The sequence below is a fragment of the Tachypleus tridentatus genome, chromosome 1 (genome assembly GCF_004210375.1).
Source record: "Tachypleus tridentatus isolate NWPU-2018 chromosome 1, ASM421037v1, whole genome shotgun sequence".
Taxonomy (NCBI): domain Eukaryota; kingdom Metazoa; phylum Arthropoda; class Merostomata; order Xiphosura; family Limulidae; genus Tachypleus; species Tachypleus tridentatus.
The window spans coordinates 156,837,988-156,860,380 of NC_134825.1; the positions used below are offsets into that span (position 1 = coordinate 156,837,988).

At 34.7% G+C, this 22,393-nt stretch overlaps 1 protein-coding gene and 1 long non-coding RNA gene across 3 annotated transcripts in view; one reads left to right on the plus strand and one right to left on the minus strand.

Moving 5' to 3' along the window:
- The window catches only part of LOC143228433 (uncharacterized), a 33,576-nt gene extending 17,433 nt beyond the window's left edge, over positions 1-16,143 (minus strand). The window contains exons 1-2 of the long non-coding RNA XR_013015330.1: positions 15,866-16,143; positions 15,568-15,689 (exon numbers count right to left, since the gene is read on the minus strand). This is a non-coding gene — a long non-coding RNA (uncharacterized LOC143228433). The remainder of the gene's footprint in view (positions 1-15,567; positions 15,690-15,865) is intronic.
- The window catches only part of LOC143228384 (synaptosomal-associated protein 25-like), a 157,695-nt gene that overhangs the window by 11,170 nt on the left and 124,132 nt on the right, over positions 1-22,393 (plus strand). For both annotated transcript variants that reach the window (XM_076459668.1, XM_076459663.1), the window contains exon 2: positions 18,012-18,121. In XM_076459668.1, coding sequence (XP_076315783.1) covers positions 18,038-18,121 — 84 coding nt within the window. In that variant the 5' untranslated portion in view covers positions 18,012-18,037. The remainder of the gene's footprint in view (positions 1-18,011; positions 18,122-22,393) is intronic.

Here is a 22,393-nt window from a genome sequence, read left to right on the forward strand (position 1 = left end):
CGTAATAATTGGGGTTTATTTTGGTTCAGCGAGATGGATTTTTATTCTCGACAATAATTTTTCCAATGAGTTTTCAGTACCGGGTTTACTTGTGGTTAAGAATGTGGAACTGGACTGAGTAAATAGTGTTGCTTCAACTGAGTTCGTGGATGGAAAAGGAGGAATTTGGATCGTTGAGTTTTATCCAGTTTTTCGCGATTTATCTTACGTGTTCGTGACTTCAATTTTACAATGTCATTTAGTGTTTACAAATTCAGGGACCTAACAATTCATACACGTATGTTAATTAACACATAAGCCACGAATGGATAGTAGGTAAGCTTTGTTGTAAAAAGAACGAAAAACGTTTTGGGTTGTAAGTATAATCAAATTTGAAAATAGTTAACGAAAAGTAGGTTTGTTTGTTTGTTTTTGAATTTTGCGCATAGCTACACAAGGGCTATCTGCGCTATCCGTTCCTAATTTAGCAGGGTAAGACTAGAGGGAAGGCAGCTAGTCATCACCACTCGCCACCAACTCTTGGGTTACTCTTTTACCAACGAATAGTAGAATTGACCGTTACATAACAACGCCCCCACGGTTGAAAGAGCGAGCATGTTTGGTGCGACGGGGATTCGAACCCGTGACCCTCAGATTCCGAGTCGAGTGCCTTAATCACCTGACCATGCAGAGCCACGAAAAGTAGGATATTTTAAAAGATGTAGCAGCATTACTCAACAAACGCAACTGAAGTTGAAAAATCAGTTCATTTGGATCTGGAGTTTTTACGTCCTGCGAATGCTTTCCATGGTAGATGTTTTTTGGTGATTATAATGGTTGATAGTGTGAGTAAAATGAGCGAACTCAAATCAAGAAACAGTACGAACAAGATCAACAATGCTAACATTGGGTTTTCTTTAATTGGTTAAAAATACTTGAAAGCTCTTATATACATAGGTAAGTGACATTATTCTAGTGACCTTTCACAGTTCGTTACAGCACACTTATCTTCTGCATTATTTCACGTTTGGAAAATATGCAACTTGCCTGAGTCTGAATTTTTAAACATATAACAGAACTTTAGGTCTGTCTTGGATGTTTAACTGTGTTGTTGAACTTCTGGTCTGGCTTGGTTGTTTAAATAAGGTGTAGAACTTAAGATCTGCCTTAATTATTTAAATAAGGTGTAGAACTTAAGATCTGCCTTAATTATTTAAATAAGATGTAGAACTTAAGGTCTTCCTTGCTTATTTAAATAAGGTGTAGAACTTAAGGTCTGTCATGGTTATTTAAATAACGTGTAGAACTTAAGGTCTGTCTTGATTATTTAAATAAGGTGTAGAACTTAAGGTCTGTCTTGATTATTTAAATAAGGTGTAGGACTTAAGGTCTGTCTTGGTTATTTAAATAAGGTGTAGAACTTAAGGCCTGTCTTGGTTATTTAAATAAGGTGTAGAAATTCAGGTCTGTCTTGGTTATTTAAATAAGGTGTAGAACTTAAGGCCTGTCTTGGTTATTTAAATAAGGTGTAGAAATTCAGGTCTGTCTTGGTTATTTAAATAATGTGTAAAAATTCAGGTCTGTCTTGGATGTTTAAAAAGGTTGGAAAACCTCAGATCTTTACCTGTTTATAATTAAAAGTTTACAGAAACTCGTCTTTTTTATTTGTGGTAATATTACCGTCTTCTATTTATACGTGAGTACTATATATGTAACAATAACACGATGTATAATCGTGTTATTATACAATATGTATATATATATATTGTGTAATGAAAACACATTATATGTATTAGATATGTAATGGTAGCACAATCTACATATATATACGTAATGAAAACACTTTATATGTTATATATAGAATAATAACGCAATATACATATATATACTTGTATAAAATAAAAACCCAATATTAGTCGAGAAAAAACAACATTATATCAATAAAAGTAATAGAGTGAATTTCTAGCCAGATTGTGCTATTAACTGTTCATGAGCTCTGACTGTACAATATCTCATAGCTTTCCAAATTGAGGACCCGAACAACCTCTGCACGTATTTGAATATACAATTTGCGAATCTATGGAGGTCTGTAGACGAGCTCTATTACACAAGTCCCTCCCATAAAATGATTCTAGGTGAATATAGCTATTGTTGGTCATATCTTGTAAAGGTTTGATGTTATATTTATTACTCACGTTAGAAAATCGACCTCGTAGTTTTAGATGGAATGATATACAAGTTTCATTTCTAAACATTTCTGATTTTTATGTTTTGTTGAGTGAAAAGCTTCAAATGATTTTCCAGCGCACGTAATCATCTTCTGTTGTCACTCTGGACTTCTCAGTGATAACGTTTATAGGTGCGGTTGCCAAACAACGTCAGCAATTATCGCAGGAAAGCAACTGTTTTCGTGATTATAATACTACTCAGTACAGTTTGTTTGTTTATTTTGAATTTCGCACAAAGCTACACGAGGGCTATCTGTGCTAGCCGTCCCTTAGATCCTTCCACATGTATCCAAGAAATAAAATGAGGGTTTTTTATCATTATGTTTTTCCAATATACCTAATTAGGATTTAATATACTTTTCACTTAAGATTTTAATTAACAGGAATAAAAGGTTCTAGAGAATAACAAGTTAGATCCATCAAAGAATCATCAGAAACTAAACAATTTTGAAGAATGCAACAGCAAACATCTTAATAAACGTCTTTCAATAAATTACTTTTGAGACACCGCTTAAATTAAGACGATGAATCCCCTTATTAAACAGAGACAATCAGTCCTTTCATAAGCATCCTGAACAGCATACGTTTCACTTTAGAATGAAAAATAAGTTTCTTTTGAAAGAAACCTAAACGTTTAAATTTTTCTGGTGTGTTAATTCTTCAGAAATAATAAGACACTCCAAATGTCTCCAAAATTCTAAACATTCTAAAAGAATAATAATGCTTCAGCATACTTTTCCACATTGACTTACTTACAAATATCTTGTGTGATTTCTTTAACTGTTCCCCGTCGCACCAAACATGCACGCCCTTTCAGCCGTGGGGGCGTTATAACGTGACGGTGAATCCCACTATTCGTTGGTAAAAGAGTAGCCCAAGAGTTGGCGATGGGTGGTGACGACTGGCTGCCTTCCCTCTAGTCTTACACTACTACATTAGAGACGGCTAGCGCAGATAGCCCTAGAGTAGCTTTGCGCGAAATTCAAATCCAACTCTTTAACTGTTATACATTCTATCTAGACGCTTGTTTTTTTCTTTCTAGAGTAATTTACCCTGGTATTTCAGATGTCTTCCAAACATTTCACAGTTTTATAAAAACAAGTGTAATTCAACTGCGTGTGCTTGTTAACTTTAGTTTGTTTTGAAGTACTTTGTATATGTTTTTGCCGGCATTTTTACTCTCGAAGTAGCCTATCGAATAATTTCTGAAATGACTGATTGACGTCAGTTGATAAAAAAAATAACCACATGAGGCATAATGATGGATTATTTTTATTTCCATTAGCGTCGACATAAATATTACTGCACTACAATGCGTCATGGAAACGTTTTTATATATCGATTTGATCAACCGACGCATCGTGCTGTTTAGCGTTGTTTTTTTTAATGAAAGTTTGATAAATATGGCAAATTCTATTTCATATTTTTTCTGCTTACTCATCTGTATTATTTCCTATTTGTCCATTTTTGAATCAGTTTTGTTTAACATATTTCAAGATTGGTCATTAAAATACTCATAAACTTTATTAATATAAAAGAAGGTAAATCTGTTTCTGTTTGGAAGTCACACCTACACGTAGCATAATCTAAGGATCTCGGATTCGAATCCCTGTCATACCAAACATGCTAGCCCTTTCAGCTATAGGGGCGTTACAATGTCAATCCCACTATTTGTTGATAAAATAGTAGCCTAAGAGTTGGCGGTTGGTGGTAATGACTAACTGCCTTCTCTCTAGCCTTACACTGCCAAATTATGGACGGCTAGCGCAGATAGCCCTCGTGTAGCTTTGCGCGAAATTCAAAAACAAACCAAATTTACACGTAGATCAAGGCAGGGGAAGAGGAGCATAGGAACAGCAAAGACTTCTAGCGTAGCACGAAACGGTCTTGAATTAGTTTCTTAGGTAAAATTACAACTTTCAGAACGTTTCAAAGATATGGAACAAACGAAATCGGAACGCGGGTTGACCCTGTGATAGAGCTCTGGATTTAGGATCTGGCAAAGCGGGTTCGCATCGGTGCGATAAAGTAAAATATTTTCCTCACCTCCAGCTGTCTGTGTGTTATAAGTGTAACAGCCAATCCCTTAACGCGGATAGTAGATTATTGTTGATTTTCCGTCTTTCCTCTGATCAGAAGTTTAAAACTAGAGACGAAAATATCTAGTCATGATAATTTTGCCATAAACATAAGACAGGTGAAAAGCTTGTTAAATACGGTGGTCTTGACCAATGTCCGCTGATTTTGAGCATCGCTCACCAACCTTAAAATCCCATCGATACATTATTCCACTACATTCATTTGTAATTTTGATAAATTTGTTCAGTTGCTTTTTTGTTCTTGCTTATTCTGTATTTCTCAAATGTTGTAGCATTTACATAACTCAAAACATGTCGTTATCCAGAACATGGTAGCTTTTAGAACGGCAATACATATAGGATAGCAACATTTAGGGGTTGGCATGGCCAAGTGGTTAAGGCGCTCGACCCGTAAGCTGAGGATCAAGGGTTCAAATCCTCGTTACACGAAACACCCTCACCCTTTCAACTGTGGGGCGTTATAATGATACAGTCAATCTCACTATTCGTTGGTAAAAAAGAAGCACAAGAGTTGGCGGTGGGTGGTGATGACTAGTTATCTTTCCTCTAGTCTTATACTGCTAAATTAGAGACGGGTAGCGAAAGTAGCCCTCTTGTAGCTTCGCGTGAAATTCAAACAAACATTGTTCAGGATAAAACATTTCATCTGGCATAATAGTGTTCAGCTTCTATTTTTATTGTAAAAGGTTCGTAAATAATCATTCAAATTATTTCGCAATCCATCTTAACTATTTTTATTCAACAATGAAACAATGGTCATCAATTTTTCTAAAAGCGATTTTAAGTTTTAATGTAATTTAAAAAATCGTGTCACTAAAAATATATATATATATATATGTATTAGTATCACCAAACTAGGCAAACCAAAGCAAAAATCACGTTACATTTTCTTATTTGTTATTCAAATGTTAATTGCTATTATAATGGGGTTTTTTTTTTTTCTGTGATAAGCATGTTCTTGTTTCTGTCATAAATGTTCTAACCTACTGACCTTTCATGTGTATTTTATCTTTAATTAAACTGTAATCATATATACTGTTTTACAATAAAACGGTATCTGAATGTTCCTACGTGACTGAGAAACTATTAATACAATTCATTACTCGAAATACGACTTTACACTTGAAATCCTCTAATTAAGTACATTGTTACATGAAGTACTTTCGGTAAAAGTTTATTACCTACTTTTATAAATTGTGTTATAGCAGAAATTTATCTATGAATGTTTGTTTAAACATTCCAAAAAAATCACAGTTCAAGTGTTTTTAGCAACTCTACTCACCTGTGTTACAGTAAAAGTTTACGTGTTTTCTTCTAAGTACCCAAGAACAAGCACAGCAAAGATTACTAACACCTCTACCAAACAGTGTTACAGTAAAAATGTATCTATTTACCTTTAAGTGTAAAAAAGTACAGTAAGTTTTTCTAACTACTCTCTCTCTACATTCAAGTAAAAATTAGCTCGTGTACTTCTAAGTATTCCAAACAAATACAGTAAACTTTTGTTAGCTATTCCACTCGCCTGTGTTATAGTAGAAGTTTACATGCTTATCTCTAAATATTCCAAAACAAAGCAAGTAAAAGTCCAAAACAAAGCACAGTAAAAGTTTATTAAGCGCTCTTTCCACCTGCGTTATAGCAAAAAATTGAAAAATTTTATGTTTTTACTTTTAAGTACTAAAAAAAGGCGAAATGAACGTTTGTTAGATACCCCGTTAACTTGCATAATAGTTAAAACAGCACCTGCGTTTCTCATTATATACTCCTTAGAATCACAAATTGTACTGGTTTTTTATAGGTTCTACGAAATATCTTTCAAAAAAGCATTGTTTCTTAACCCTAAACCTAAATACATGCTCATTACAATTAACGTCTTCGTTAATTTTTTTTCCCGACTGCTTCGTGTTAAGCTTTGATCCACTTATAACAGCTTTGCTCTTAATCTGATAGAAGCAAATAACTGTCATTGGGTGTTATCTAAACACGCTTGATCTGTTGTGTAGAGGTTTCTAAACATTATAATCAGTACACAGATTTATGAACAAACCTGAACAACTTGCCTCCTTACATACTGTGATAGAAAAATAAATTAGTTCGATATAAGTGGAATTGAAACAAAAACGAAAAAAAAAAAAAACAGCGTTTCGACTACTGATTAAAATTTGCTTGTCTGAGTTGTTTAACTTTAGAAATAACGCTGATGATAAAACGAATACGTATGGCGTATGGATTTACAAAAATCCATCACTTCGATCCAACGCAGCCAATGGAGAAACTGTTCGTACCTCTTGGCATGTTGCCAGATACAGGGCCGTGTTCGAACAATCTATACGTGTGTATGTATGTGTGTATTCATTTAATTTCATCTGCATTTAGCAACTTTACTGCTACAGATACGTCATTTTTTGTGTTCTGTACTAATCATAAAAGCCTTCATTCTTTAAAACAATTTTAATGCCAAATTTCTATTTAAGTGACTTGTCTATAAGAAACAACTTATATTATTTGAATGTTGCGCTGAGCAGTATTTTTTTCTGTATTGATTTGAAACTCTAAAAAAAACAAAGATGCGCACAAGCCACAGCATACGGAGAAATTCTTGTAACCTGTCAGTGCTTCATGTACATAGAGCTGCCTTGTAGAAAGTATTTGTGTTAGATATATTAAAGCGAAAGACTGAAAAAAACAAAAGAGTATATGTAATAAGACGTCTCTGGTGTACTTAAACTACAATCATTCTGTAGATTAGGGTTAGTTTAACGCCTCACCTGTATTAAATTAAAGGTATTCATAGCATTGCTGTACTCGTGAAATATTATAGGAATATCCACTTAATTATAGTATCCAGGTCTTATCACAGCTACCTGTCAAACAATACATTGAAAGCTTATTCGCAGACTGAAAGTCGTACATTTTTGGTGTTATTGTTTTCAGATAAGGGTATTGAAAATAAAAACTTATAATCAAACGAGTCACCTTGACAACAATAATAACTAGAATCATATAACGCTAATTTCTTCTGCGTATTTATGTATTATACATGATGATTTTTTTCTAGGATATCACAAATAACACGAGCTGCAGTAACAAGTTCTTGCAAGTGAAACTAATTTATTTCTATCTAATTTCATCGCTATTTAACGCACCCTTTCGGAAATCGTGAGCATACTTTAAAATATGTCAAATTCCTGTCCAAGAAATCACGTTTCGTTGATTAAATTAAAGAAAAATCACTCTTCTAATAGATTAATCGTGAAATTTCATTCCATCATCACGCAAAATTGAAAGAAAAAAATCTTACTTTGCAGTTCAACCCTCTCTTTCCACCTTCGATTATTCAGGGATATCGTTTGAGGGCTTTTAATGCTAAAAACAAGTTCGATATCAGTGGTGGGTACAGCGCAGGAAACATTATTAACAAAAAAAAAACTAACCGTTTAATACGATTTTACTTCCGCCTAGTGTCAAACATGCGCATTCTTGTCTGACTCAATGAACTCAGTAATTAACTCGAGGTTTGTTAAAGTCTATTGATCGAGACATGCACAACTCTTACGGCAGAATCCTAAAATAGCACTGAAGTAATTGCAGCCGTCTTCTGACCAATAAAGGACATTGTAAGTTGTGATTGTGATTGAGATATATACGTTGGCGTTCGTTAAGTGAAAGAAATAATATGACTTCAAGAGCTTTTAAAAAATGTACATATGTTTGTACATTCAGTTTGTAAAAAAATCTTCCTTTTACTTGATGGTGGTTCTTGCTAGATTAACAACGGTTTGGTTAAAAATTAAAAACCAAGAAAGATGAAGGGAAGTATCAAAGCTCGTCAACTAAAACAACGACCCACGGGACCTAACGCCTGAACTTTGAAAGTAATATTTAACAAAAGCTAGGTTATCCAAGTTACAGTGTGACTATTCCCTGTACCTTACTGGGCCCATCATGGCTAGGTGGTTTAAGGCATTCGACTCGTAATCCGAGGGTCGCGGGTTCGAACATGCTCGCCCTTTCAGTCGTGGGGGCATTATAATGTTATGGTCAATCCCACTATTCATTGGTAAAAGAGTTGGCGGTGAGTGGTGATGACTAGCTGCCTTCCCTGTGGTCTTACACTCCTAAATTAGGAACGGCTAACGCAGATAGCTCTTGAGTAGCTTTGCGCGAAATTCAAAACAAACAAAGTGTACGTTACTATGGGAGTGTTTGTTTGTGTGACAGGAAATATTTTGTCTTTCAGTTATTTAATGTTTAGTTTTTATTATCAGTGCTACAATATTAATTTTTTTCTTAAATTTCGAAAACAGTAAAGAAATTTCAAAATTTCAAAAAAGTTATAAAATGAAGCTATGGATATTTGTAGATAAATGTTAAACCTATTTGATAGATAGATTTTTTTTTCTCATAAGACCAGCAAAAAAGAAAAACATTCATAGCTTAGTTTTCCTTCTATCTGTTTACTGAAAACAACTAGAAACGCTTGACAACATTATCACACAAGAAGACAGGTCGAGTAAATGTTTTTAAAATAAAATAATAAATTCTCTAGTATATAAAATAAAATAATCCCAACGAACCAAGTTTTCAATTTCTGTAACAAATGTAACACGACCGCGACGATTTCGGGTTAGAAGATGTTAGAAGCAGAAGAAAACAATGGCTTGAAAATTCATTGTGTGAAGTCCATTGTGTGAAAATCCCTTAAATTTTTCGTTCGTTATTGTTTATTGTACAAAATTATATTATTAATTTTTTTTTTTAAATTTTAAGATCACGTGAAGTAAACGTCAAGCCACTAGAAATGCAGAAAAGCTAGCAATAAATAACTATAATTTGCTCTGACTTGTTTTTGCTACTTCTGACTTACTTAGTTAGTTGTAGATAAAATTCGTGTAGGAATGAGGTTCCTTGTACGTTAAACTTTCAAGAAACACGTACGTCACAATCACTGTCACCCGGAATATTCCTATAAAAATAGGAATAGTACAAGGCGAGACTCCTCCCACTAATATTATATTTAAACTTAATATTCATGAAAACGTTCCGGGTATTAGCTAGTATTCTACGTGATGAAGTATTCTCCGTGAATACTTAAAAATACAAAATCTTAACCATTATAAGAGTGTTAAGGTGTATACAATTAGAAACGTGTTATGAAAAATTTAGATTTTTGGAGGGTGTGTGTGTGTGTGTGTTTTCTTATAGCGAAGCCACATAAGGCTATCTGCTGAGTGCGCCAAGGGTAATCGAACCCCTGATTTTTGAAAGGGAGATGTTAGTTAAGGCGTAGGTTAGCTAGCTAGAAGAACTAAAAGAAAAGTGACAACGAATCTGAGAGTCGGATTTAGTGGGACTTTATACTCTATTTAAAAGTGAGGAAGGGCGCTCGAATCGCATTCTGAGGGTCGCGAGTTCGAATCCCCGACCCACCAAACATGTTTGCCCTTTCAGCCGTGGATGTGTTATACGGTTATGGTCAATCCCAGTATCGGTTGGTAAAAGAAATAGCGCAAGAGTTGACATTGGGTGGTGATAATTAGTTGATATTGGGTGGTGATAATTAGCTGTCTTTCCTCTAGTCTTTCACTGTTTACGCGAATAGTCCTCGTTTAGCTTTGCGCGAGATAAAAAAAAAAGTAAATAAACTTATGAGATAATTTATCTAGAAATTAACTTTTTTTTATAATATGTGCAATAATGTATATTGATTACTTTCTGGGCTAGTCATGACCTAGTAATTAGCATCAGTGAATCCAAAAGCCAATGGTTCGAATCTCATTGTCGCAAAATCTCGCTCAGCATTTTGGGGCCGCGAGTGTATTATGAGAGTAACAGTCAAAACCAATTATTCTACTACGCTACCCCAAAATTTAGTCGGGCTGTTGATTAATTTATCAGTCCAATGTTAGGATGACTAACTCAGAGAAGCCTTCTCGTAGACTTGTTTCCCTTCCCCCAAGCAAAAAATCCAACCAGAAATGAGAGAAAGTTAGTACCAGTTGAAGGTTGAATTTATTTTCTGTTTACAAAATGAGTTAATTCCCCTTAATTGTTAGGCTAAAAATCAATATTTTGCTAAAAATAAGATTAGGTTTGTATTTCTCATATTTGTGATATGTTTTATCCTCTTTGAACAGTGACATGACAAAATGGATAACAGAGAAACTTGTTACTTTTTTTACTTTTGCCCAAAATATTAGTTTGGGGTAAATAATAATGCTATTCGTCTTCAGGTTCTCCCTCTGTCGGTTCAATTATGTATTAATCAAATGTACTGTCTTGTGTTACTGCTCATCTGTATTAGAATTTCCTTAGTGTTTAACACTCTCAACATAGGACGTTTATCCTTTGTACAGTAGAATTTTCAGTAAATCATCAACTACCAGACAGACAAACACCTTCACTGCACATGGTTTCAGTAAATATCTATTTTTAGTCAACAGATGAATGAATAGACAGACAAGATTTTTTTCTAGTTCAATCGTTTTCTTTCTCTTTCTCTCTGTGTAATCTTTCTGATGCACGTATTTTTGCTATTTCAACTAGCGTTTCAACTAGTTCTTTTTTTCATCACACCTTCATGGGTATGAATTTCCGTCCCAAACCGATAGAGGACGCCAATGTAGAACGCATACCCCAATTACCTTTTATACTTAGAATGTCGTTCACGCGAACTAATTCTTTCTTGCCAACAATCACAACGCCCGGCATGGCCAGGTTGTTAAGACATCAACTCACAAGCCAAGGGTCGCGGGTTCGAGTCCGCCTCACACCAAACATGTTCGCCCTTTCAGCCGTGGGGACGTTATAATGTGACAGTCAATCCCACTATTCGTTAGCCCTCGTGTAGCTTTGCGCGAAATTCCAAACAAACATGGCCAGGTAGGTTAAGGCGTTCGACTCGTAATTTGAGGGTCGCGGGTTCAAATACCCGTCGCACCAAACACGCTCGCCCTTTAAGCCGTGGGGGCGTTGCAACCAAACAAAGAATCACCGTTATTGATTGATTGATGTGACATTAACAGTGGTCATTTATATTCGAGAAATTCTGTATTCGTTAACTTCTCTCTCTCTTGAAATGGTAAGGTTTAAACAACCAATAATATTTAGCATCGACATAGACAATCAAGATGAAAAACTCGTCATAAATAGGGTTTGTTTTTCATCAGAAACAAACCTAACTACCACAAAGTAGTGAAGACATGCGAGGTTTTGGAACATTTTTCGAACTTCTTATATCCTACACCTGGTACCGAAACCCGGTTTCTGGCGTTGTAAATCCGCACACATACAGCTGTGTCACTGGGGAGCGTGTTAGAAACAGTCAATGATGGTCTTCTTCTGTGACAAAGACGAAACCACTATTGTGGTCTACCCGCAACATCTGCTGTAAACATCTAAACAAAATGTATGGCACCCTGATTCCTGATCGGTGCAGTCATGTTCATATTACTGATTGGAAATCCCTAAAGTACAGTACATGTTGCAATAGAATTATTTGGAAGTTAAGAAAACTAAGCTAATGGAAAACTTCAACCCTTGGCTTAACTTACCCCAAAACCCGAGATTAATCTAACTAAGGCTGTATGGACGTATACAGGTAACGAAAAGGTCAAATGTCAACAAAGAATTTGGCGGAAGTGAGGGGATAAATTAGAACAGAAATTTTCACTGTATGGGAACATAAAAAGGTATATTCGTATATTCCTTCGTTTAAAACAAATAAAAAATATTAGTGAACTCTACGACCTATTCGCTGTTCCTTTTTACTTTCTATAATAACATATTATATCAATAACAAATCAACCATTTAACTGCAAGTTCTCAATGTTTCTGACTCCAGTATATATATCACCTTTGCGTTTCAATAATTATTTCCAATACTGTATAAATTATACGTGTTAGACATTTTAACCAATAGTGTAAACAAAACTCACTTCAAAGAAAGAATAAAATTTAACGTTACTTCATATTATTTGTGAAAAGACAATTAAAATATAAGTTAGATATCTGTGCATCATATATGTTTCTTTGTTTAGATTTTTCACATACAGTAGTACTGGATATATTAATATATATATTAGTTTGTTTTGAATTTCGCGCAAAGCTACTCAAGGGATATCTGCGCTAGTGTAAGATCAGAGGGAAGGAGTTAGTCATTACCACACACTGCCACTTCTTGGGCTACTCTTTTACCAACAAATAGTGGGATTGACCACCACATTATAACGCCCCCACTGCTGATAGGGTGAGCATGTTTGGTGCGACTGAAATTCGAACCCTCGACCCTCAGATTACGAGTCGAGTGCCTTATCCACCTGGCCATGTCGTGCCAAATACACGTGTATATATATATATATAATTTTAATATGTGCGCACATGTGTGCGCGAAGAGTCCTTGTTTTATTTGGACACGACATCACCTTGGCAGCTAAGTATTCTCATTACTTGCGCTGAGCTGATTTTGAAGTAAAACAGAAAATCACTGAAAGTTTCGTGTTTGTATAAGGCTCTTCATTGTACTTGTTGTTGTTTTTTCGATAGTTTTGGTGGCTAAATAACACAAAGCTTCCAAACATTCACATTGTTGTGGGGACAACAAAATTTTATCAAAACTGTTTATGAAATTCAAAACTAGTCATTATTCAAATATTACTGACAGCCTGTAGTTCAATAGTAAAACTACATTACCGGGTATACATCGGTGTTTCTATATGTGAATTAAATCTGAAAACAATGTATGATTTTGTTGTTGTTTTTAACAAGTAGAAAAGTAATTCGCGTGGCTACAAAATTCCAATTTCTTCTAGAAAGGTTAAAAACCTGAGTTTAGGTTTTAAAATTAAACACAAAGCAACACAAGAGGCTATTTGTGCTTTGCCCAACACGTGTATAGAAAGCGGGATTCTAAGAGACATACTGCTGTACCACTTGGGGGTGGAGGACCTGAGAAACGGGTGGAAACTCTTGACAACAGCCAATGTTAAAACATTAAAAGTACAATTCCTACCGAAACGCATATAACACTAAAAATGTTTATGACGCTCGTCATAAGTACGTTAAATATACATGTATGTGTAATTAGACGACATGTGAGTTTTCCATCAAATCTTGATCCAATTATTTGTAAGTTTGTTTATTTGTTTTTTGAATTCGCGCAAAGCTACACGAGGGCTATCTGCGCTAGCCGTCCCTACTTTAGCAGTGTAAGACTAGAGAGAAGGCAGCTAGTCATCACCACCCACCGCCAACTCTTGGGCTACTCTTTTACTAACGAATAGTAGGATTGACCGTCGCATTATAACGCCCCCACGGCTGAAAAGGCAAGCATGTTTGTTATGATGGGGATCCGAACCTTTGTAAGTAAGTGCAGCTGATAAAGTGTACATAGATCATGATATTTTTCTCGTATCATACATTATAATTTTGCATTCAAATTTTCATAAGTCACGTTAATATGTTTTGAAGGTTTTCTTTGACAGGATCTCTATGTTTGAATCTCATTTAAAGGCCAAGTTTGATCGGATCTTGCTTCCTAAATCCCAGTTATCCAAACCTTTATTTCACAAAATTCTGTGTTTCTACAAATGTGTTCGCTTATAACTGGTGAACCGCTTGACCGATTGTCACCAGACCTTGCGTATACTCTTAGAACGTACGGACAAGAAACACAGGAGTAGGGTTGAAGTCGCTTTTTAGATATGTCTCCATTATGTTGCATTCAGTGGCCCCTTTTCTCCCCCGTGCATTGAATAGATACGTCAGCAGGTATACTCTAAATACCAGTCTTGGTAGAAATTACCTGCTTAAGTCCAGCCATAAGTCGGTTTTGATGTGACTCATCTTTCGCTCGTACATTTACCAAGTTGATATAGGCAAGAGTTAGCGCGAACCTAATTCACTTTAATTCATTCCTTCCAGAAACAATTAATTAATTAAATACTAAATGTTTAAAAGGCAGTTAATAGCAGTAGGTCTAAATGATTTGCATCAGTTTCAAATTTTAATTCAATGCGTTAAATTCATTTGTTAAGGTATAATGACCTAACTTAATAAACATTTAAATCAATCTGCGAGAAAGACGAACTCCCAAAATGTGGTAAACAAACAGCGATTTTATTTGGTGTACTTCATAAATCTAAAATTGAAAGGATAAAAGACTCTACCATTAGTACCTCCAGTGACACAGCGGTATGTCTGCACACTTATAACGCTAGAAAGCAAGTTTCGATATCCGTGGTGGGCAGAGCACAGATAGCCCGTTTTCTAGCTTTGTGATGAATTACATCCAACGAATTTATCATTAATATCCACAGCTGGGATACAACATGACATTTGTAACGAAGAAATACATGAGATAATATCAGCGTAATTTCAAGTTTTCTGGTTGACTTAAGTACACCCGATTATCATAGTGCATCAATGACGCACTGTATTCTGGAATTTTAAGTGTGAAAACTAGCGTTCACATAGTGAATCCTTCGCTTCACTTGACCATTGTATATATACATATGTTATAGCACATGGCTATGGTATACAGTTTGTAAGCGATACCAGCTAAGTAAATGTTAGTAACAAAATATTAGGTCTTGATATCATCCGCTTGAAAAAAAAAGGTTTTCAAGATATGTTGTACCACGTGACAGTGGTGTAAACTGTTTCATTGTCAGGCTGTAGCTTCATCCTTCTCTGTACAAATAGACTGGTGCACATGAAACTGTGTTGAAGTTGTTTTTGTTACACATTTTATGTTTTCTCTATTAGATATGATGGAAGAAATAAACCAAGTTATTATTTCATTGTTATTGTATTTTGGGTTGTTGTTTTTTTCCCGAACCTTTATAACTCACATTTCAACAGTATAAAAAAGTATATCTACTAAACCAGTTCATTAAAAAATGTGTATATATAATGTAGTTGCCTGAAGAATGAGAAATAGACTTACTTTGTAGGCATTTTAAAATTGTTGATGACCTTATAAGAGATAGTAAAATACCAGTATTTAGGCTTAGAATTGTTAACAAGAGATAGTAAAATACCAGTATTTAGGCTTAGAATTTTGACGCTGTATGATATGTAGTGTGTTATTTCTAAATGCTTCTGAATATATATATGTAAAGAGGCAATATTTTACTCCACGAATTATAAGTATTAAAGTTATTAAGAAAACATTTTTGGCACGCTAATTGCTAGGCTACGCCCTGCCTCTGTAAGAACCAAACAAACAAGAACAACATATAAAAGCGAAGATTTTCTCTCACCCACAACTTCTCCCTCTTCCTAAGTTAGTAGCAGTAGTCTAACAACCCACGACTTTCTCAGTGACTTCTTTGTTCGACATGTGGGGGTGTAGTAGAATACCATGGGATAAATTCTATTTAACCTGGAAAAAGAAACATCGCAATTTGTTCTTTAGTTCTCTTCTTTTAAAATAGGAAGGAAAAACAAAGTTCTAAGTGATTGAGCTGTGATTGCGAATAAGAAGTGACCGGATATTTCTTATATTAATACATTATACATCTAAATTCTTAAGAAAAAATAAACATTTCGTATTATTACGTGTTGTTTTTTTCCTGAAGACCTGGTATGGCCTGGAGTATCGATAGGGTGCTTTCTTCCATTAGGCTTAGTGGTTAGGGCACTCAACTCGCAAACTATCGATTACGGGATGAATCATATCACCAAATATGTTTGTCTTATCAGTTGTGGGGAGATTATAATATGATAGTCAATCCTATTATCAAAGTAGTACAAGAGCTGGTGGTGGGCAGTGTTGACTGTGTGCCTTCCCTCTAGTCTGTAACTCCTAAATTAGGGACGACTAAAGCAGATATCCTTGGGGAATCTTTGCACGACATTCAATATAACTAACGATATCTCTTCCGGATGTATTCGGTGATGTGACTTACGAATGATCAAAACATTAAAAACTGAAGAAATTATTTTATAACTGAATTTTGTTTTGCTCCACCTCTCAGCGAGGAAAATTCAGAGCAATATAATAACAAGTGATTCTACTAATCCAACCCGAAAAGTGAAAAGAAAAAAATCAAAATGTATTAAATCTTATAAATACACAAACTAAGCAAAAGTGGCCGTTCAAAGAAATTATTTTTAACATTTATGTAGTTTATACAAGTTTAAGTAAAACTATCTACTCGTTGCTCTATCCTTTTATAATGCAATTTTTACAGTTTGAATTCATTTCTTAATAGTTTTTTTTTATTTTTCATATACGAGTAGTATTATAAACGCACACGTGCAAATGAATGGTAAAAAGAAAACAATATCTGAACAATTATTAAGAGTTGTAATTTTTTGGGGTACGTTGATCACAAGTATGTGAAATATGTACACTCACTGTGCTATCTTGGAATTAAGCCACGCCCTCTAGCTTTAGAAGTAGAACAATATATCCTTTGGGACTCACGCCCACAAGGGATAGAAGGAAAACCAGATGAGCGGGTACTGAAGCCGTTGAACAGCAGACCGATTGTAGTTTAGTTAGGTGGGTGTAGTTTAAACAAGCTAGCTGCTTGCTGATTAACGACTGTATCAAAATATCGCACTGAAACGAATATGTGACTTTTTGACGTATTCTGAAACATATATCTTTGAATTTAAATCTTAACTTTAAATGTAAAACAACAAAAACAGAAATGCATTTTGACTACGAATCTCAAATTAAATACATATAATTCTGGAAAGGAGGCGATTACTGGAATAACAAGACATTACTTGTAGGCCTAAAGCTTAAGTCTGCTTTTCAATTTGTTCTCCGCTGGAAGAGCAGTAAGTCTACGGATTTACAACGCTAAAATCAGGGGTTCGATCCTTCTCGGCGAACACAGCAGATAGCTAGCTCGATGTGGCTTTGGTATAACAAAACACTTTTCAATTATTATTTAACTAAATCAGTTGCTACACTGATAGTTGTTTTAGATTTTATAAAACAAATGTCTTTTTACTTTTGTTGAAAAAAATGTGTGTTATATTCTTTTTTCCTATAACTCACAAGTTGCGTAGTTTTCTTCCCATGACACTGTAGACACTACTCGCTTCAGGAACAAGTAAACCAGTTTACCGGGTTGTCAGTTCTGAACGATAGTAAAATTAGTTCAAATAGAAATAATAAAATAATCGAAGTTAAAAGTTAAAAATAAATATATATATTACTGTATTATTAATTCTTATTTAATACTTTTTTATAAACGATTTAAATAAATTCTATAATAATTATAATTCACTAACGAAATATTGTCCTCAACAGTCGCGAAAGTTGATAATAAACTAGTGCCTAAATCATTATTTAGTAAGTTGTATGCCAGCCTCTGACAACTTCTAAGTGTTGACGAAATACCTCGTCATCTTGGGATATGGTAAATGTTAAAGTGGTTGACGTATCGCGACATATTCCTTTTTGCTTTTCTTCCTAAATTTTTAGAACTATCCAGAGGTTTATGACATTACTAGATTTTTCTAGTATTTACTTGCTTTGGTCTTTGTGTCAAATATTGAGTTTGTGCCATTTTATTCTAATTTTCATGTTATAAATATTTCTGTGTTTTGATAGAGCTCGGTGGACTCAGCAGATAGCCCGATATGGCTTTGCTGTAAGAAAACACACACGCTTTGATAGAGATTTATAAAAGATAAATATTATCAAACAGCATAAATTGTAATTTTTATTTTATTTGCTTTACAGTTTGATCCGTCTACCGAAGCGCCACAATGTCTGAAGCGGTACAAAATGGCCCTAGAGAACCAACGGAACTGGAGCAACTTCAGCACCAGGCTAATAAAAATGTGGATGAGGTAATAATCATTTTGCATCGTGAATTCACATACAAAAAAATGTGACATTTTTAGTTACTTAAGAATTTAATTACTTTTAGAGTTCATAGATGTTGTTTTATTTTATTATTTTTTCAATCACGCGGATATCTCTGATCGTAGTTCGAAGAAATTAACAGATTTCACATCTCATTCTGTGTGTCACAAACTGCAATGCGTATATCACAAATCAACAACCAAACAGTTTTTTTGAAAACACGTCTGCTTCTTTGTGTAATTGTAAATAGTAGATAACCGTTCCCATACTGAGAATGTGCTTCTGTCCTAAGAACCGTCATCAATAAAAAGCACTGCAGATTTTATGTGTACATAATGCTGTTCAATGGTTATTTGAAATGTACTCGAATATCTCAAGAGGGAGCAGCGCTCGAAATGAGGGGGAAAGAAGAGTATCGTTCCCTTTGTTGTTAATAAAACAATAAGTGTTAAAACTCTAACTGTTAACTGTCTGGTTGTAAAAACATACACTTGTGAAACAATTTTAAGTTTTCAACTTTTTATTTTAAATTCGAGTGTTGGAGATGAAACAGGTTTCCTACTATGAATCTTAAATATTTAGCAAGACCCGATTTCGATGCGCGAGTGCCGATAGATAGTGCACGTTAAGCCTAATCAAATGAAACAGTGACATTATTTTGTAGATTATCGTGTATTGCTAAAACAACTGATTAGATAATACAATTTTCAATAAACAACACATTCCATATTTCTGTTGACTTTCTCTGCCCAAAGTCAGAAAACCTGTTATTTCGAAAATAATCAGGAACGTTATGAAGAATACACTGATTCTAATGTTATTTTTTAGTGTGTTTAATATTTTGTAATGGCTTTGAACCTTGCCTTAAAGACTCCTTAGCAGTACAATGCAAATACATGCGTGTATTTATACGTTGGGTAGGGGACACCTATACCAATTATTAAATGAACCAAGTATTCCTGTTGTGACTAAAAAATATGTTGAATCACGTTTTCTCAATCACAATATTGAGCTTTAATTGTCTTTTAACTAACACGAAAGTTGAATGTTTTATGTTTCGCAGACTGATCCAAAAATCACGAATTACAAACGTTAGGTAAAGAAGAAAAGCTCGTAACATGAGCAGGGAATGGTGGGAATTATTTTTTACCTTTAAGCTCTTTTTTTTTCAAACAATGCTGAACGAAAGCTAAAGAACTTACTGCTAAGTTTTTAATAGAAATTTGGATTTTTTTAAAGGTAGCTTTATGTGGATCAGGTTATTATGTCGAGTACTTGTAAGTTCTGTTCATTCATGGGACGGCCGTGGCTTAAAAGCTACCGTCCTGGGCTTGTGAGTGCTTCGTGTCCTCTCGCCGCAAAATCGCTTGCCACACTTCGGGGCCGTGGGTGTGTTGAAAACAAAAATAAACTGAAAATGAAAGTCCAACCCCCCTACGTGAGTAGCTTAACTCCACAGTTGCCGGTGGGTCCTATTAACAAATTCCTTCTCTCTAATTTATCACTTGAAAATTAGTGACGGCTAACGCAGATAATACTTGTGTAGCTTTGCGCGAATATCGAAAACAAACAAAACGTTAGAACTATTTTCCTCTTTATGTATATATTTATATATATATACACATAACACCTGAAATATATTTTAACAAAAGACATGTTTCACTATAATACTTTCTTTTTGGTGTTACATTTTCTTGTATTTGTTTGAAACAACAAACGTCAATAACCTTGAACCTTTTGCCACGTTTCAGACACTGCACTCTAAATTGTAGGCTTAATTTATCTGACATGAAGAAAACCTGCGTTAAAATTCCTTCTTGTTTTTTTTTTTTAATTAATCTAACTGGAACGTGTTAAAACAAATTCTCAACTGTTATTTATAGTACATAAATTATAGGTACATACACAAATATATTTTTATTGTATATCGTGTAAGCTTCTGTTGAACTTCAAATTATGGGCTGAAGCTTTAAATTATATTTTATTAATCTGCTAAAATCTAAAAAAAAATGACTTCAACAAATCTATAAAATTCTAATGAAATTAAAATGTCTTAATGATATTGGTTAAAATCCAATTCATACATAGTTTGTACACATATATATATGTGAATGTGTCATAATGGTATTTCAAGCGTTATTTTCTAAAACTATAAATTTGTGTTTCACACCAAGCCAAACTGTAGCAAATAGTCGAAGTAGGCAACTACTTGAAAGGGCAAAAATCAATAGAAGTTTTATATCAAATTTATGTTAAAAAAGATTAACTATCTCGCTGGTTTTCATCCCTTCTTTACTTTATTGACCTGGAGAGTGTTTTTATAGACCCCAGGCGCTTAAGGTATCAAGTTAAGTTCAAGTACTCCACAGCTTCGTTGTTTAATGACACGAAAATCAAATTCCTTGTCCAAACTGTTTGAAGTACAACTCACAAGTAAACCTGATAAAGTTTGTTTGTTGAATTTTGCGCACAACTATTTGAGAAACTTCTGTGCCAGCCGTTCCTAATTTTGAAGTGATAAACACCACCCACCGCCAAAATTTGGGATCCTCTAATCGAATAATGGCTCTTTTAACACTCCTACGAAAAGTGGGGCCTAATAGGCCCCAGAGCAACTTGAAAGGTTATTAATATTAGGCTAATAATTTTGTATTTAAATGAAATTGCCATTTAAATCCATTAATGAATGGATTAACGAGAGTCCCACTGCCCCTATCTACTATCTAGCTAAACCACAGCCAGGGGAACGGGCTTGGAGAAATCAGGACTAGAAACGTCTTTTCGTAGGAGTGTTAATGCACCCACGACCTCTCTCATTGTTTGTCACTCTAACCACTGGATCATTGTAATCACTGGACCACATTCATCCCTTTGGGAAAGTAAATGCTTACTAGAAACCGTGGTATTTTGTTCAATGTGCGTGTTTAAGTAATTCAAAAATCTAGCCTAAGGTATGAAGCAACACAATAGGCTATCTGTACTCTGCCCACCATGGGTATCGAAATCTGGATTCTAGAGTTGTGAGTCCACAGACATGCCGCTGCCTGAAACTGACTCTGATTAAAACTAACATACCACTCCACAACAACAGTGAATACAAATACAAAATAAAACAAACGTAATAAAAACAGAAATATACAAGTAATTCATATAAACCCTAAACTTCCCTTATATATCTGTAATGACTATCAAATCTAATATTGTAGTAAAAACATTAAATTTGGTTTGTTCTGAATGTTTTATAATATTCTAATGCTTCCTACCGGATTTAAAGCGTTCATATTATCCAGTTTCGCTCAACACTTCATTGCGTCTAATTATAAAAACTATTTGCTTAATAACATTATAAATTATATTTACAGTTTAAAGATTTCCCTTCCCCAAAATAAAACAACATAAAAAGTATGTATATTAACTGTGCCCCCCCCCGCATTTTTATTATTACTTTTTTGTAGCTTCAGAGTAACATTTGAGGGAACTATTATCCAATTAGTTTTATTTAAACTTTTAGAAACACTGCATTAAGTCTACACCAAAAAATAATTTACAAAATGTGCATAACATAGGTCAAAATTTAAATAATTAGATAATTGTTTGTTTCTTAGTTTTTGAATTTCGTGCAAAGCTACACGAGAGCTATCTGCGTTACCCGTCCCTAATTTAGTAGTGTAAGACTAGAGGAAAGCAGCTAGTCATCACCATCCACCGACAACTCTTGGGCTACTCTTTTACTAACGAATTTTGGAATTGACAGTTACATTATAACGCTCCCATGGATGAAAGGGCGAACATGTTTGGTGTGATGGGGATTCGAACCTGAGACCCTCAAATTGCGAGTCGAGCGCCCAACCACATGGCCATGATGGAACTGCTTAAATAACAGGCTAATGTCCAGTAGTTAAGGTATTAGGCCGTAAGCTTAAGGTCCAGAAACCCACAATTAATGTCATTAAACACGCCAACACGCTTACAGCTGTTGGTTTTGTTTTATGTATATATATTTGTTGTTATCTGAAATGAAGCTCAAAGCTACACAATGGGTTATCTGTGCTCTGTCCACCATGGGTATCGAAACCCAGTTTCCATCGTCATAAGTCCGCATGTGCCATTGGCGTGTTATTTAGTTCAAAGAACCGCACATCTCCCTTATGGTGGCGAGTAGTACTACTTAGACGCCTGTCCTCTGGTCAGTATACAAAATTAACAAATAATAAATCTCAACCTTAGCGACAGAGCCGATACGAGAAAATGTCTAA